General features: G+C 55.8%; 2 protein-coding genes across 4 annotated transcripts in view; both read left to right on the plus strand.

Moving 5' to 3' along the window:
- The first annotated feature begins 625 nt into the window (after positions 1 to 625).
- On the plus strand, positions 626 to 10,280 carry CNKSR1 (connector enhancer of kinase suppressor of Ras 1). Of its 3 annotated transcripts, XM_006746629.3 has the most exons (21): positions 627 to 863; positions 2,749 to 2,906; positions 3,010 to 3,191; positions 3,804 to 3,888; positions 4,208 to 4,249; positions 4,338 to 4,442; positions 4,990 to 5,049; positions 5,163 to 5,231; positions 5,555 to 5,656; positions 5,738 to 5,808; positions 5,888 to 5,961; positions 6,097 to 6,203; positions 6,281 to 6,311; positions 6,864 to 7,036; positions 8,049 to 8,122; positions 8,282 to 8,353; positions 8,620 to 8,693; positions 8,850 to 8,911; positions 8,994 to 9,093; positions 9,177 to 9,358; positions 9,616 to 10,280. In XM_006746629.3, exons 1-21 carry the CDS (start codon positions 812 to 814, stop codon positions 9,883 to 9,885), a joined length of 2,145 nt encoding a protein of 714 aa, XP_006746692.2. In that variant the 5' UTR covers positions 627 to 811; the 3' UTR covers positions 9,886 to 10,280. The 3 variants fall into 3 exon arrangements, with proteins under 3 accessions (XP_081673917.1, XP_006746692.2, XP_030873286.1); XM_081817791.1 differs by lacking the exon at positions 4,990 to 5,049 and having other exon boundaries at positions 626 to 863; XM_031017426.2 differs by lacking the exons at positions 627 to 863; positions 2,749 to 2,906; positions 3,010 to 3,191; ... (3 more) ...; positions 4,990 to 5,049; positions 5,163 to 5,231 and adding an exon at positions 5,344 to 5,391.
- A 227-nt stretch (positions 10,281 to 10,507) lies between these two features.
- Positions 10,508 to 17,271, plus strand: part of CATSPER4 (cation channel sperm associated 4) — a 13,134-nt gene continuing 6,370 nt past the window's right edge. The window contains exons 1-4 of the mRNA XM_081816836.1: positions 10,508 to 10,528; positions 11,227 to 11,301; positions 11,774 to 11,917; positions 15,404 to 15,505. Coding sequence (XP_081672962.1) covers positions 10,508 to 10,528; positions 11,227 to 11,301; positions 11,774 to 11,917; positions 15,404 to 15,505 — 342 coding nt within the window. The remainder of the gene's footprint in view (positions 10,529 to 11,226; positions 11,302 to 11,773; positions 11,918 to 15,403; positions 15,506 to 17,271) is intronic.

The raw sequence follows: 17,271 nt of genomic DNA on the forward strand, positions 1-17,271 counted from the left end.
GATCATGACCCAAGCTGAAGGCAGACACTTAACCAACTGAGCCACCCAGGCGGCCCGTAAATTTGTGTTTCAAATATATTTTGGTTATAATTCCCTTCCTTGTAACCTTCAGCATTTTTTTTTTAATGCTTCCAAAAGCACTATTCTGAGAAAGGGTCCATAGCTTTCACCAGACTGCCAGAAGGGTCTGTGTGCCAAAAAAGAGGGGAACTAAAAACCCCTATTCCGAAAAGTTTTAGAGCTATTAACACAGGTACTATGCACAGCAGCCCATTTTGCAGACAAACTGACGTGGGGTGGGTTGGGTGGGTAGGGTCAGGGAGCCAACAAACTGCAGAACGGACATTTGCAGCCAGGGCTCTGACTCCCTCGCCTCTGTGCTTTGCTGCTGCGCTTCCTGCTCACCTTTCTGACCCTTCCTTCCTTCCTTCCCTTCCTTCCTTCCCTTCCTTTCCTTCCTCCCTTCCTTTCTTTCCTTCCTTCCTTTTCTTTCTTGGAGCCTAAAGGTCAAAGTGCAGTTTGGGGCGGGATCCCGGCCCGCTCCCAAGCCGCCTGGGTCGCACACCAGTGGCTCCGCCTCGGGTCGGGCCTCCCAGGAGCCCAAGGACGCCTGAAGGGCGGGGCGGGAGGCGGACAGGTGGCGGGCCAATGGCGCGGCAGCGCCTCACCTGGCCGTCCAAGCTGGGCCCAGGTATGCCGGTGGCTCCGCCCAGCGCCCAGCCCCGGTCCCTCCCCAGGCGGGACTCCGGGAGCGGAAATTCCTGCGCGGGCGGGACCCGGCGGGAGCGGATCCCAGCGGGCGGTCTCGGCCATGGAGCCGGTAGCGAGCTGGACCCCCGGGAAGGTGGCAGCTTGGCTGAGAGGTGGGCCTGGGCAGAGTCGGGCTTGAGGGGCGCTGCGACCGGGAGAGGGAAAGGAAGAAGGACGAGCCAGTCTGTCAGTTGGTGGGTCAAGTAATTTACAGAGCTTCTGCCGGGTACCTGGTACGGTGCTAGGCAGAAGGATCGACGGGATGACCCCGGGGGGCCCGAGAACTTGAGGGGGTCTCCCATCGCCCCAGCATCGCCAGGGGCTGCCAGGGTGGCCGCGGGGAGGCGGTGGTTGTGTCAGGAACACAGCGGGGCGGCCCCCGCGCGCCCTCGCCCACTAAGTCTTTAGCTTCCCTCCGCCCCAGGGCTCAGTGGGCTGTTATTAAACCCATTTTTCAGAGGCGGAAACTGACGGACTGAGCCAGGAAGTGATTTGCTTGGGCTTTGGAATAGGGCCGGTCCTCCTGTCTTTTCCCTTCTCCCCACCTTGAGGTTCCCAGAGAGAGAAAAGGAAGGCCCCGTCAGACCGAAGGGGTTGGCACAGCCCCACGGGGCCTCGGGGGAGGACGTGCTGGCCAGTCAGTGAGGCCCGATGGGTGGGAAACGGCCCAGACTGCAGCTGGGAGAGGGGAGGGGAGTCCCGACAGCCTTCCGGGTGGGGGAAGCTCCCAAGGGAGTGAAGGGGAACGGAGGACGCTGCTGGCAGGCCCAGGGCTCAGGGCCACCAGCCCTTGAAAAGCAGAGATTCAGGGCTGGAGTCAGACTCCCAGGCTGAGTTCCAGGCCCTGCCCCTCCACTCACCAGCTCTGCGACCAGAGGTCTCAGTTTCTCTATCCATAAGATGAGAAAGTCAGCAATGACCTCATGAGGTAGACAAAATGAAACAATCCTGGCAGGTGCCTGGCCTGTGTGGCTCAGTGTAGGAGACTGGGGAGGAAGGCAGCACAGCAGGGTCACTGTCCATGGCAAAGGAGCTGCTCGGAGGCTGTAGCCATGGCGTCCAGGGACTCCCAGCCCAGTGTTCTTAATGTCACACGGGGAATGAAGGGGAGCTATTAATGACACTCACATTCCCCAGTGACGGAGCCTGACTTGGAATGGAAGGAATTCCTTCAAAGAGTGAGCAAGCTTCTTAATTTCTGTATCAATTTTCCCACCTATAAAATGGAGATAACAATAGTCATTATCTTCTACATTCAGTGAGCACCAAATGTGTTAATATGTAGAAAGCCCTTAAAATTTTGCCTAGCACACAATAAGCTTTCAATAGATATTATTCCTATTTTTAGTCTGCCTTATCTATCCTGTGCCAGGTATGGGCTAGAGTTCGAGATGAACAGTTATTTATGGCCCAGAGCTTGAGGGGCAGTTGGGAGCAAGAGAGCCCCCGACCTACCCTGGGGAGTTATGGAAGGCTTCCTGAGGGGAGTTAGATTAAAAGGGGGGGCAGTGAAGGAACTAGAACAATCCAGGCAGAAGAAACAGCACATACAAAGACCCTGAGACAAAAGAGCATTCCAGGAGCTACAGGGAGTTAGTGCTCTGGATCTAAAGTATTGAGTTTGAGGGGCTGTGCCAGGGGATGAGACTGGAGAGGCAGGTGGTGGCCTGATCTTACAGGGCCTTGTAGATCAGGGTAAAGAGTCTGGCAGCTGTTACTGTCTACCATGAACCAGGGAATGGGCGAAGCGCTTGACATGCATCCTGTCATTTAATACCCACATGAGCAGAAAGTAGGTGCTTTTATTATTGCCATTTCACAGGTGAGGAAACTGAGGCACAGAGCAATTAAGTTACTTGCTCAGTAGTCTCATCTGTGAAATGGGCAGAACATAGCCTGGGTCCCAGGATTGTGGTTAGGAACAGATGGGAGGGAAAAGGGCTTTGTGGGCGTGAAGAAGTGGCCTGAAAGGCCACGCCACCCCTGTTCTCCCTCCAGGCCTCGATGACTCCCTGCAGGACTATTGCTTCGAGGACTGGGAGCTGTCTGGCAAGTACCTGCTCCAGCTCTGTCCCCGAAGCCTTGAGGCTCTGACCGTGTGGCCTCTGGGCCACCAGGAGCTCATCCTGGAAGGGGTAGAACAGCTCCGGGCCCTGGTGAGTGAATGGTGGCCACACTGGCTGCAGCTGCCACCCCCTGGGGGTTGCGGAGGGGGGGCTGGCCACTGCCAGGGAATAACCTGCCTTTTTTCTGGCACAGAGCTCTGGGCTACAGACAGAGAACCTTCAGAGCCTGACCGAGGGGTTGCTCGAGGGGACCTATGCTTTCCAGAACTTAGTCCAAGGCCACCTGGAAGGCTGTGCCGAGCCCCCTGCTGATGTCCTCAGTGCCGCTGTGGAGCTGGCCCATGAGGCCCGGACCCTCCTCTTCTGGCTCAATAGGTACCTTGGGCTCCTCCTAAGACCCCAACTGGTGAGGGGACCCTTCTCATCCTTGGCCTCCTTCGGGGCCTGGGAGAGAAGAACAGAGCTCGGCTGTCGTTCAGATGTTGTGGAGCCGGGCAAAGAGGTTATTTGGTCTGTGCAGGGGCACTGGGGCGCCTGGGTCCCCACCCACCCCCAGCTTGTAATCATAACCATCCTAACACTGCACAGAGGGCTTCTCCACTCCCTTCAACCGCTGCTGCTTGTCCCCCAGGTCCCAGCTCAAACGCCACCTCCTCTGGGGAACCTTCCCTGTTGCAGGTTCTCAGAGCTCCCTACGTTTCACAGCAGCTGAGTTCTCTCATTACTGACGTAATCGTGTGTATAAGGTCTGTCTCCCCCAGTGCCTAGAGCGGGGCCTGGCATGTCTTAGGCGCTTGACAGATAAGTCCTGTGCTAAGCTCTGTCGATGTATCAGTCATCTCCTTTACCCCAAGCGAAACCCGTCAGAGCAGATATTCTCTCCCCACATGTGGCAGATGAGTAGTTGGCTCTGAATGGTTCTGTGACCTGACTGGTCGGTCATCACAGCCCCCTAACCACTATCCCTACCATCCTTCCCCCTGCCAGGTATCTCTTCTCCCACTTAAATGACTTCTCAGCCTGCCAGAAGATTGGGGAGTTGTGCGGGGAGCTGGGCCAGGCCTTGCAGGAGGTAGGAGAACCAAGGGCCAGGCTTGGCCCAGGTCGTAGAGACCAAGTCAGGCTAGAGCTTTTTATAACCTGTGAATCAGCACAGGATCGGTGTGGGGGTTGGGAAGAGGCAGGGGCAGGAAGAAAGGAGGCCTGGCCACGGGGTAGGGGCGATGGGGGTGTCGGGTCTTCTAGCTGGCAGGGGCGTCTCAGGAAGTTGGACTCTGGGGGAAGGGTAGAGCGGGGGAGGGCATGTATGGTGATTTCTGGGGCTTGGCATCAGGAGGACAAGACCTTGGAGCCAAAGCTCTGAGGCCCTGTTGTTGGCCCTCTACTTCTAGGACAGTCCGGTGGCTGAGAAGGAGAGCAGAGTGCTGGGGATTGTGAGTGTGGGTTTGGTTGAGTGGGGAGTTGGGGTGGCGGGGGGGTGGTGTTGGGGCTCAGGCTCAGCTTCCTGCGCCCCTCCCCCAGTGCAGCCACGTGGCCGGGATCTGCCACCACATCCTGAGCTGCAGCCCCCAGGAGCTGCTGGAGCAGAGGGCTGTGCTGGAGCGCGTGCAGCTGGACCATCCTTTGGTGAGCTCTGACCTCTTGGCAGCCTTGTCTGGGCCCTGAAATGTGGTTCTAGGATCCCACAGAATCCTGTGCTGTTATGGCTGGAGGGCCTCTTCTGTGCAGCTATTAAAGGCCCAGAGGACTTTCCTGGGGTCTTACGTCCTGAAGCACCTTCTCCAGTCCTGAGGGGCTTGGTGTGGTCTCAGGTGACACATTCCAGCCCTGGGACACAGACGCGGCAGGTTAGGGGACTGGGGAAAGGACGCGGACTTTCTTGCTTTAATCTTTGACTAGTTGAGAGTACCAGAGCCCCCAGCCCTGCCCCTGTCCTGCCCCTGTCCTCCCCCAGCCCCGCTGATCCCTTTAGGAGGGCTGCTGAGAATCTCCGACCTCATTAGTCAGCAAGTCCAGCCTCCCTCCGGCCCTTACTGGAGGAGGAGGCAGGGACCCTGAGAGGAGCGGCAGGCCCAAAGTCACACAGCAAGTCGGCCAGTGCTGACCTGGGCCAGCTCTCCCCTCAGTTCCGCCCGCCGAGGACTCTCAGTGACCGCAGCTTCTGCTTCGGCAGGGCCTGGAAGTCCACACCACCAGTAACTGCCTGCACTTCGTGTCCCGTGTGGGCACCCAGGTGGGAATCCCACGCCCTTCTCAGCTGCCCGCCCCGAGGCCCTACCCTCCAGCTGAGCCCGCTTCAGGCCCCTGGAGAGCGAACCCTACAAGCACCACCCCCCCCCATACCAGGTCCCTGCCGACTCCCGGCTGCAGATCCTGCCTGGAGACGAGATTGTCCAGGTCAATGAGCAGGTGGTGGTGAGTGGGGAGGAGAGGGACACAGGGTGGGGGAGAGGGGAGGTGAAGGGGCCACTGAGTAAAACCCAGGTCTGGTGGGTGGGGAGGGGCCCTTGGGGAGAGCCTTGTGGAGACCAGGCTTGTGGGAGCTGCTGTCCGTGAGATGAGCCAGGTCTTACAGGTCAGTGGCCTTGGCAGAGCCAAGGTGAAGGGGCTGGTGGAGGCCTCCTGGAGGAGGAGTGGCAGGAGGCTGAGGGCGAGGGTGAGGGCTGTTGGCTTACCCCGGAGCCTCCTGGGCAGCTGCATCAGCCCAGGGTCCCTGCCCTGCCCCCTGCCCCATCCAGGTGGGCTGGCCCCATAAGAACGTGGTGAGGGAGCTGCTGCGGGAGCCAGCCGGGGTCAGCTTAGTGCTGAAGAAGGTCCCTGTGCCAAAGACCCCTCCACAGGTACCTGCCCCCCAGCCCTGCCCCCATCCCGCTTTCAGACCCCTGTCATCAGCTCTATCACCATTTCTGGTTGTTCCCCAGACCCCTCCTCCAGTCCCGGGCTCCCCACAGCTGACGAGCCCCTCGCTGGCTTTCACCGCACTGTCTCCCAGGTAACAGGCTCTGCCGCAGGTGGGTCTGGGCGGGGGTGCCACGGGCTCAGTCATCTCCATCTCCCCTTGCTCTCCCCAGGGCCTCATCCGAAGACGTCTTTGCCTTTGACCTGACTTCAAACCCAAGTCCTGCACCCAGCCCTACCTGGACAGGTAGTTTCAAAGTCTCACCAGGTGGCAGATGCCCTGGGCAAGGCATGTGGGATGCCTGGCTCTGACCCCCCGACTCTGACATCCTCACCTTACTGCCCGACCTGGGGCTGGGCTCATGGACCCTCCTCCTGACAGACTCCACCTCGCTTGACCTTGAGTCCCGGCCCATTCTCCCTGCGCCCCCAGCCACACTGCCCGCAGGGGTAGCGGAGGCTCAGGAAGCCCCAGAACAGCCTGACAAGGTAAGGTGAGGGCTCAGCAAGGAGGGCTGTGTGGCTCTGGACCCAGACCCTTCTCTAACCGCTTATGGCCTTTTCAGAGTCCTGTTTCTGGTCGGAATAAATCAAAAGGTAAGAGATGCACTTGACTGGCTGGGGGTCCCTGATATGAGCTCTTCGAAGTCTTTTTTTTTTTCTTAAGGTTTTATTTATCTATTTGAGAGAGAGAGAGTGAGAGAGAGCATGAGAAGGGAGAGGGTCAGAGGGAGAAGCAGACCCCCCGCCGAGCAGGGAGCCCGATGCGGGGACTCGATCCTGGGACTCCAGGATCACGACCTGAGCCGAAGGCATCGCCCAACCAACTGAGCCACCCAGGCGCCCTTTTCGAAGTCTTTACAGTGTTTGGCAAGACCACCGCTCCCATCTCACACACAGCCTGTGCTTCCAGCCTGGGCCTCTCACCAGCTCTGTGACTCTGGGCTCCTCTGATCTTCCATTTCCTCGTCTCGAAAGCGGAAGAGCAGCGCTGCCTCAGGGAGACACCCGTAACATTTCAAGCACAGAGAACGGGTTCAGAAAGATCAGCTGGGAATACTGGCGGGCGGGTGGGGCCGGGAGCAGGTTTGGGGGTCCAGGACGCCTCGCCAGCCCCTAACCCCCCCGGGCCGTGCTGTGCTCCCGCAGGCGTGGCGACACGGCTGAGTCGCCGGCGGGTGTCGTGCCGGGAGCTGGGCCAGCCGGACTGCGACGGCTGGCTCCTGCTGCGCAAGGCGCCCGGTGGCTTCATGGGCCCGCGCTGGCGCCGCTGCTGGTTTGTGCTCAAGAGACACACGCTCTACTGGTACGGCCAGCCCCGGGTGAGCCCCCCGCCACACGCACGGGTCCGCAGGGGGGTCAGAGCCCCGGTGTTTGTCCTTATTCTGCCAGCACCCCCATCTGTGGTCACAGCCCCCCCCACCCCCCCCAGCCCTATCTGGAAAACGAGATCACTCTTTGGAGAGAAACGAACGGAGATGTGCGCGGAAGCAGGCTGAGAAAGGCGTTCCGGGCAGCGTGGAGAGTCACGTTTGCTCTGCCCACCTCCCCTTCCTCTTCTGTGACTCTGTCTATCCTGCTTATTCATTCAGTGAGCATTCAGGTGCCTGCTGTGTCCCCAGCTCTGGGCTGCGTACTAGGGACATAGGGCAGACTGGGACAGTCCTGCTACTCTGGGCTGGTAGCGGGGAGGATGCGTGCGCACTCAGGGACAGCTTGGGGAACGCACGCTATGATGAAGGAAAAGCCCAGGGATGGGTAGGAGCCCAGCGGACGTGGACAGTCCAGCCTGAAGAGTCGAGAAGGCCCCCTGAGAAATCAGTGCCTGGGGGCTAGTCAGATGGAAAGGAGAAAAAAACCAGGAAGGGAGAAGAGCCTTTGCAAAGCTCAGGGGTATGGAGCAGCTTCCTGTGTCCCTAGAACAGAACAAATGCATAAGCAGTCTTCTCTTTTGTGGTTGTTTTCCTGGATGGCTTTGGCTCCCCTTTCCTGGCTCAAGAGGCTCCCCTTGGTCACACCCTCTGCCCCCACCCCAGATTCCTGCCCTGAGCTCTAGGCACTGGGAGATTTAGGGGGAGGGGTTGTTTTTGTTTTTTAAGATTTTGTTTATTTGAGAGAGAATGAGAGAGAGAGAGCATGAGAGGGGGGAGGGTCAGAGGGAGACTCAGACTCCCCGCTGAGCAGGGAGCCCAATGCGGGACTCGATCCAGGGACTCCAGGATCATGACCTGAGCCGAAGGCAGTCGCTTCACCTACTGAGCCCCCCAGGGGCCCTGACTGGGCCTCGAGGGTAATGGGGCTGCAAGCTGACCCTCACACTGTGATTCCCCCCAGGATGAGAAGGCTGAGGGCCTCATCAATGTTTCCAACTACAGTCTGGAAAGTGGACAAGATCAGAAGAAAAAATAGTTAAGTCCTGGAGTGTGACACACCGGGGAGTGGGGCGAGAAAGGGAGAGAGAAGAAGTGGGGGGGTGGGGGGCAGCAGGTAGCTGGATTCCCAGGGCAGCCTCACGGGCTCTGGGTGGGCACAGCCAGGCTGAGTGAGGCGCCCCTGCTCCCTGGCAGTGTGTTCCAGCTCACTCATGACGTGTACAAACCCTTCATTTTCGCTGCTGATACCCTGGAGGATCTGAGCATGTGAGTGCCACCCCCTCTGACCCCCCAGCTCCCACGTGAGTGCTTGCGAGCCTGGCTCAGGAACCTGGAGTCTGATCTCAGCTCTCTGATAGTGGCTGGTCAAGGCACTCACTTCTCCAAGCCTCTGTTTCATCATCTATAAAATGGGTTAATAAGAGTTCCTACCTCTCAGAGGTGCTCTGAGGATTAAGTTAGAAGATGATACAGGTGAAAATCCCCTGGCATACAGTAGGTGAAAACTGCAAGACCCATTTGCCCCTCCACAGGTGGGTGCGCCATCTCATTACCTGCATTTCCAAGTACCAGTCTCCAGGGCGGGCCTCCCTGCCCCGAGAGGAAGGTGGGTGTCTCACAGGAGTGTTCCCACCAGGTCTCAGCTGAGCCTCTGTCTTTCCGGGAATGGGGGCTGGGAGCTCCAATGCCCTATCCTGCTCCCGGGCCTCCCAAAACCCTGTGAGGCTTACTGGGCTCCCCATCTGCTCCGTCCCCCCCGCAGACTGCTACAGTGAGACAGAAGCAGAAGACCCTGACGATGAGGCTGGGTCCCGCTCAGCCTCGGTGAGTAGGAGACTGGTGGGGAGCGGATAACAGGCTACAGGGCTCAGAATGATACCCACCTCTCCTTCCACCCTGCCCACAGCCCAGCCCAGCCCAAGTTTGGAGTCCACTCCATGGAGACACGTCACCCGCAGCCACCCCCACGCAGGGCAGCCCACGGACTTCCTTTGGCCCACCAACAGGTGTTCTGCTGGGGTTCAGAGCTGAGATGGAGGGTGGGGGGACCTGGGATGGGCACATCCTCATCTGCTTCCCCCTCCCACAGACAACAGTGAAGGGGCGCTGGAAGGAATGGTGCAGGGGCTGAGGCAGGGTGGCGTGTCCCTCCTGGGCCAGCCGCAGCCCCTCACTCATGAACAGTGGCGGAGCTCTTTCATGCGGCGCAACCGAGACCCCCAGCTCAACGAGCGAGTGCACCGCGTGCGTGCGTTACAGAGCACGCTCAAGGTCAGCGGGAGGGCACCGGGCGCGGTGAAGGACGGGGCTCTGGGCTTTCGCTTCTGGTTCCTGGCCCTGAGCTCTGGGCTTAGCTGTGGACTGGACCAAGTTCTAGGTTCTCAGAGCCAGCCTCCCAATGTGAGGATCAGGGCTAGACCCGGCCAGGTGCTGGGTTCTAAGCCCTGGACTCCAGAGTGAGCTCTGCACTTGGGCTCTGCCCCTCTACCTGGGTGATCATGGCGCCTTGGCCACCACTCTCTTCACAGGCAAAGCTGCAGGAGCTGCAGGCCTTGGAGGAAGTGCTAGGTGACCCTGAGCTGACAGGAGAGAAGTTCCGACAGTGGAAGGAACGGAACCAAGAGCTCTACTCAGAAGGCCTGGGAGGCTGGGGAGTGGTGCAGGCTGAGGGCCACTCCCAAGTCCTGAGCTCTGACCCCAGAGAACAATCTTCCCACCCCCTGCCCTCTGACCCTGAGGAGCAGTCCTGTCTCTGCCCCCTGACCCCAGAGAGCAACCTCCGACCTCCTGACCTCTGACCCTGGTCAGTACCCTGGCTCCTGACCACCTCAGCCCCCAAGCCTCTGACATGTCTAGGACAGAGCATCCCCGGGTTCTCTTCAAGGCTGGAAGTAGTGCTAGTCCATGTGTCACCCCAGATGCCCCCCTTTGCCCACGCGTCCACCATTTCTGCTCCTCCCTCCCCTAGAGTGGGATAAAGTGAAGTGAGCTCTGTGCCATCCTCTCTCGCCAATGAAGGAATGGCAAGCTGGGCTGAAAGAAATTCCCTTCCACCTCATCCTCCCACCTGTGGGGGCACAAACCTGTCCCCCCTCCATCTCTGGCCCTTCTCCCTTCCCCAAACCAGTCTTGTATAGGTGTTCCTTTTACACAAACACTTTCAGCAAAATAAAATCAGTTTATCTAAAATGAATCTACATGTGCCTCTGACTTCTGTATTAGAACCAGAAATCTGCTCCTGGAGGGGACAAGGATGGAAAGTATAAGAAGGACATGAATGTAACTAGTCTTGGTAACTAGTGGTTGGCAACTAACTTGGTAACTAGATAGTCTTGGTAACTTGTCCACCAAGTGTGCAGACCAGTGGCCCGGGCCCTATAGCTGAAGTCTATGCCTGTCGGGATGCTGGGTTGCTGATCCATGGCTAGTGAGCGCTTCCAAGTATGCCCGTCTCTTCCCAGCCCTTCGGAGACCAGGGGGTGCTCTCCTGCCCCCTCCCCAGGGGGGCACAAAGAGAAACAGAGACCGGCCTTTCACTCCAGATGGAGAAGCACACCTCGCATGGAAGGACAGGCTGGGCAGCTCTGGGGACTGGGGTCGTGGACGGTGTAGCCGGTGGGGTGGGGTACAGGCTGAGGCTGGCTGGGAGGAGGGCCTCCGGGCCAAGCACCTCTCTTCTCTCCTCCCAGTCTCACCTCCAGCTCCGGGACCCAGAGTAGGGACATGTCCCTGTGTCTCCATCCAGGCTGCACAAGAGACCTGACCTGCTCCCATCGGCCTCTGACCTCTAACCCCAGGCCAGCCCCTGAGCGTCCCTGGCTTCCTCCGTGGGTAGGTACCGAGGGGAGTCAGTGGTATCAGAATTCCCTGGTGGAACGCAGACAGCTGGAGGTCACAGAGTCCTCTATGATATCACCACGAGGGGGAGCAAGACCACTCGGAATGAAGTTTCTTTGACGGGTGGGAGGAGACTGAGAGCTATGCCAGGTAATCAAAACAGTGGACCAACACCAGTATTAAACCTTTGAATGTCATGGTAGGTGGCCCCCGCCTCGGTGCACCCAAGCTGGGCATGCCAGGGAGGGGCGGGGCGCGGGGGCCCGTGGCTGCACTGACGGGACCCCTGCTCACCATCGCAGAGGGCTGTTCACGAGCCCTACTCCTGGTCGGAGGAGCAAGTGCTCATCAACCGCCGAGACATCATGAGCACCAAGGTAAGGAGGGGGCTGGGGCGGCAGCCTGCAGTGACCCCCCACCCCACAGTCACCCTTCTGCAGCTGCTCCTGTGGGCCACCATAATAACTCTGCCCCTTCTAGTTCCCGAACGTCCCCTCTGAGGACCCTCCCCAGCAGTGACCCCTGTGGTGACCTCTCATGGCATGTTAGTACCCGCCTGGCAGTGCTCCCCACGGGAACCCCTATATAATGACAGTCGCTCGCCAGCAGAGCCCCTAAGGGTCTCCCTTGCAATGACTCTCGCAAAGATTCCCCAGCAGTCACCCCCTTTCAGTGGCCATTTAGGTAGTGACCCCTACATCGATGCCCCCATTTCAAGATCCCTCTCAGGCAACTTCTCCCCCTAGAGTGGCCCTCCCCTAGGGGCCCCCATTCACTGAGAACCGACATCCAGACAGAGGCCTCCCACGGTGACACCTGCCTGAAGGAAGGTCCCCCGCCCTCTCCCAGGATGCCTGGGACATCCAGGAGTTCATCACTCGCATGTATGTCAAGCAGCTGCTTCGACACCCGGCCTTCCAGCTGCTTCTGGCCTTGCTGCTGGTGGTCAACGCCATCACCATTGCTCTGCGCACCAACTCCTTCCTTGGCCAGGTGGGACTCCAGCCCGACCTCTGCCCCCGCTGATCTAACGGGCGCCTGGACAAGGCACTTTTCTCTCTGGGCCTCAGGCTCCTCATTTGCTCATGACGATTGCATTGAATGTTCTTCAGGTGCCTGTCAGCTCTCACCTTCAAGGAAACTAGAGATCAAGGAAGACTTCATGGTGGAGGGGGCCCAGATTTGAGGAAGGCATTGGATTTGTAGAGAGAGAGGGCAGGAAAAAATGATGTGAGCGGAGGCAGACAAATGGGTGCCTGGTGGGGGAGGGTATCCCATTTTAATCAATAGTCACTATGAGAAGATCGCTCACTGCCAGGGTCCTAGGTATGATCACAGCAGACACAAGCATGTCCTTACGGATGCCTGAGGGTCACGGAGTGTGTGGGAGCTCAAAGTGGGCATCAAACCTACCTAATCCGTACGGTCAGGGAAGGCTTCCTGGGGAAAAGAATGCTTCAGGTGGGAATAAAGAGTAAGTGGGAGTCAGCCAGGCAGAGAGAGGTGGGAAAGAGTGTTTGGGGGTGGAAGAAACAGCTTGTGAGCAAGTTCTGTATGTCCATCCTGAAGTCCAGTATGATTTTGTTCTTATTCTTGATGTTTTAATTTCCTACAAGGAGTGTACTTCATACATGAACTGTGCTATTTGAAATTGGTATTTTAAAAATGTCCAGTGCAGTGGCTGATGATTTCAGAGAGGTGGTCAGCAGCTAGCTGGTGGAGGGTCTTTAAGTTATCTTAAGGAGGATGGCCTCTATCCTATGTCATTGGAAAGCTAGGGAATGGTTTAAAGCATGGAAGTAACATGACCAGATATGTGTTTTAGAAAACTTACACTCGCTCCCACAGGGTGGACCACAGAAGGGAGGGTGTTGGGAATGGGAAAAGATGGACCAGGCAGACTGTGTTGTGATGTTTAGTGAAAGATGATGGGGCTTGGACCTGGGCAAGGGCCATGGGTAAAAGAGGTCCCATGCATCTAAAGCTCTCTAGGAGTCAAATCCATGGGCCTTCCTGACTGCTTTTCTTTTTCTTTTCTTTCTTTCTTTCTTTCTTTCTTTCTTTCTTTCTTTCTTTTTCTTTTCTTTCTTTCTTTCTTTCTCTTTTCTTTCTTTCTTTCTTTTTCTTCCTTCCTTTCTTTCTTTCTTTCTTTTCTCTTTCTTTCTTTCTTTTTTAAGATTTATTTATTTGAGAGAGAGACAGAGCGAGCAGGGGGAGGGGGCAGAAGGAGAGAGACTCTCCACTGAGCAGGAAGCCTGATGTGGGGCTTGATCCCAGGACCCAGAGATCATGACCTGAGCCGAAATAAGAGTCAGATGCTTAACCGACTGAGCCACCCAGGCGCCCCCTGATTGCTTTTCTTTACAACAGATAGTGAACACTTAATATGTGCTACCCTGTTTAACATACCTCATCCTCTCACACATGTAGCGAAAGGGAGAGCAAGGAGTTACATTTCTGGCTTGAGCAACTGTGTGGGGACAGTGCTGTTTGTTGGGATGTGGGGGACACAGGACAGTGAGCAGGTTTGGGGAGGACGCTGAGGTCGGTTTGGGTTGAGTAGTGTAGTAGTTGGAGGTGCCGGGGCAATATCCACACAGAAATGTCTAGGGAGAGGTTAGAGGTCAACTCTGAAACCCTGCCGGGAGGTCGGGGGCAGAGATGGCAACATGAGGGTTGATAGCATCTGGGTGGATGGTTGCCAGAAGCTAAAGGAGGAGATGAGGCCACCTGGGGAGAGAGTGTCCAGTGAGAAGGGAAGAACACCAGGACAGAGCTCTGAGGAGAGCCTCCCAGTGAAGGACAGAGAATGGAGGTGGTGGCAAGAAAGGAGACTGAGGAGGGGTGGCCAGAGGAGTGGGAGGGTGTGGGAGAATGTGCTGGGGTGCTGTCAGGGAGGAGGTGTAGGGCCAGAAGAGGCAAGAGAGGAGGCCAGAGAAGGATTGCAGAGCATCCCTTGGGTTTAGTTCCTGTGGCCTTGACAAGAGTGGCCTCTGGTGTGGTGGAGGCAGAAACCCAATAGCCAAGATGGCAGAATGAGTGGACTCCAGGGCAGCTGCCACCCCTCACAGATCGTGAGATCGGTTCAGACTGCAGATATCAGCACTCTGAGATAGAATGAAGTAGAATGAAAAAGAATGAAATAGAAGTTGTATGTGTGCATGTGAGAGAGAGAGAGGGAGGGCGGGGGCAGGAGGGAGAGAGAGTACTCTGCTGTGAAATATAAAATACATCAATCTTACTGTGGGTCCCAGTCAAAAATGCTAAAAGCCCTGGTAGAGGATATGTGGCCATGAAGGTCAAATCCTAGAGGTCTGGGAATGCCAGACAGGTTTTGACCTGATTCAGACCCTGCAGGCCATTGGGAGCCATGGCAGGCTTGAGGGTAGAGGAAGCAACTATGATTTAGCTATAGATGCTCATGACTTGGAGAAGGCAGGAGGACTACTTAGGAAGCTCTCGCAGTAAATAGCAAGGAAAGTTGTTGCCTCCCAGGGCCAGTGGGATGAAGCTGAGGAGACAGACGATGGGAAAGAAAGTCCTTCCTTGTTGTAGACAGACATCCCTGACCTGTGATGCCCCTTGGGAATTTGGAACAAGTAGGGAGCCCATAACCTTAACCTCCCATTGGGGTTTAAGAAGCTCTGCTCAGCCTCTCATTGGCCAGTGGATACGGGTGATGGCAAGGTGTGGGGACCAGGAGGACTCTGTGTGTGGCAATGAGACTTGAGGCACTGAGTCTGTTGGCCATGGAAGTGAAGGAAGGGAGGAGTCCTTACAAGACTTTGGTAACTGTCAGGGTGGAATAGGGGGCTCTAGGAGCTGTAAATGGGGTCACAAACTATAGTAGGGTCACAGCTTCATGAGCGATTAGGGGAAAGTGAGTTGGATTTTGAAAAGAATTCACGGTCATCAAGTCATCCATCCATCCATCCATCCATCCATCAGCCTACCCAGGGAGCTGGACCCATGATCGTGAGGGATACGCAGGAGTTTGGCCAGGCCTTACCTGGGGGATTTGGGAGCTGGAGCAGCAGGAGTGGTTGGGACAACCAGAGAAGGAAGGATGGGGCTTGGCATCCACCAATTAAGGGGCCAGGCCCTTTCTTCCCAATCCTGGAGCCTGTTCTGCCTCTCCCCAAGCCCTCTCTTTCACATATCCCTGCTCTAGAGGTTAGGAGCAAAGGTTTATAGCCAGACAACAGTTTTTATTGCTAACTGTCTGACCTTGGGCACCTCTCTGATCCCTCCTCTCTGAGATGGGAATAAAATCTACTTTGTAGAACGATGGTGATGCTAACATGAATGGCAGGTGTACATGGAAAATGTGCTCTAAAGGGAGCTTCAAAGATGCTGAGGATGAAGAGCAGCAGGAATATGAGCCTTCCTTCCCCTACAGACACCCCCTGTCCCTGGCCCCACCCGGGCTCTGCTCCACTGACCCCTCGGCCCCTCTCTTTTTCTCTGTCTTCCATGTAGAAACACTATGAGTTGTTCTCTACCATAGATGACATTGTGCTGACCATCCTTATCTGTGAGGTTCTCCTTGGCTGGTTAAATGGCTTCTGGATTTTCTGGAAGGTGAGATCCTGGGCCCTCCCTGCTATTGCCCCAACTCCTCCTTAGGGACTGCACCCCACCCCTGTGTTTCTGGCCCAACAAGCTGAGAATGTGTGTGTGTGTGTGTGTGTGTGTGTGTGTGTGGTGTGGAGAGACTACTTCTGAGATGTCTGTGATGCAGCAGAAAATAATTTGTCCTAGAAGTGCAGCCTCCCTGGGTTCCAGTCCCTGGGTTAGCCTTCCCCAGTTCTGTGATCTTGGGAAAACCTTAATTTCCTTACCTGAGAAATGGGTTTGAGAGTCTCCACCTTAATTTACAGGGTTCAAGAGCAGAGGTCAGCAAACTTTCTGTAAAGACCCATGGGCCATACAGTGTCTGTTACAAACGCTCACCTCTGCCGTGGAGCACAGAGCACTGTAGACAGTCCAGACAAATAGCACAGCCATGCTCCCAGGAAGCTTTATTCACAGACACCGAAATTTGAACGTCATATAATTGTCACATGTCACAAAATGTTCTTTTGATTTTGCCCCCTAACCATTTAAAAATATAAAAACCATTTATAGCTTGAGGGTCTTACAAAAAAAGGGGCTGCCGGCCAGATTTGACCCACAGCCTATAGCTTGCTGACCCCTGTTCAGGAAAGTGTCAGAGAGGCTATCTGGGTGGGAACAGGTCTTTATTTTTTTTTTTAATAAGATTTTGTTTATTTATTTGACAGAGACAGCGAGAGAGGGAACACAAGCAGGGGGAGTGGGAGAGGGAGAAGCAGGCTTCCCGCTGAGCAGGGAGCCCGATGTGGGGCTCGATCCCAGGACCCTGGGACCATGACCTGAGCCGAAGGCAGATGCTCAACGACTGAGCCACCCACGTGCCCCGGGAACAGGTCTTAATGCTACATTAAATGAGGCGAAGACTCAAGTTTTGTTTCCATAAGACTGCTACAGCCAAATGATTTCTGAAGTCAAGGGATTTATTTTGCCTTTGGGCAAATTTGAGAAGAGGCTTTGAAAAACCTATCAGGGGCCTCAATCAGTAGAGCATGCAACTCTTGATCTCAGGGTTGTGGAGTTCTAAGCCCTATGTTGGGTATAGAGATTACTTAAAAATAAAATCTTTAGGGGCACCTGGGTGGCTCAGTCGATTGAGTATCTTGATTTTATTGAGCCAAAATCCTCTTGGTTTCGGCTCAGGTCATGATCTCAGGGTCCTGAGATCGAGCCCCACGTCAGCTCCGTGCTCAGCAGGGAGTTTGCTTGGCGATTCTCTCCCTCTGCTCCTTCCCCCATGCACTCTCTCTCTCAATTAAATAAATAAATCTTTTTAAAAAATTAAAAATAATAAAAATAAAATATTTTTAAAAACTATCAAGTATTTATACTTTCATAAAAATGAAGTATCATTTATTTATTTTTTAAAAGATTTTATTTATTTATTTATTTATTTATTTGAGAGAGACACCAGAGCAAGAGAGAGCACGAGTTGGGGGGAGGAGGGGAAAGGGAGAAGGAGAAGCAGGCTCCCTGCTGAGCAGGGAGCCCAATGTGGGGCTCTATCCCAGGACCCTGGGATCATGACCTGAGTGGAAGGCAGACACTTAACCAACTGAGCCAGCAAGGCGCCCCGGAAGTATCATTTAAATACCATTACCAGGAGGTGCCTGGGTGGCTTAATCAGTTAAGAAAGTGACTTTGGCTCAGGTCATAGTCTCAGGGTCCTGGGATCAGCCTCACATCGGGCTCTCCACTCAGTGGGGAGTCTGCTTGTCCCTCTGTCCCTCCCCCCG

Source organism: Leptonychotes weddellii, chromosome 4 (assembly GCF_054177405.1).
Source record: "Leptonychotes weddellii isolate Sample4059 chromosome 4, ASM5417740v2, whole genome shotgun sequence".
Classification (NCBI taxonomy): Eukaryota; Metazoa; Chordata; class Mammalia; order Carnivora; family Phocidae; genus Leptonychotes; species Leptonychotes weddellii.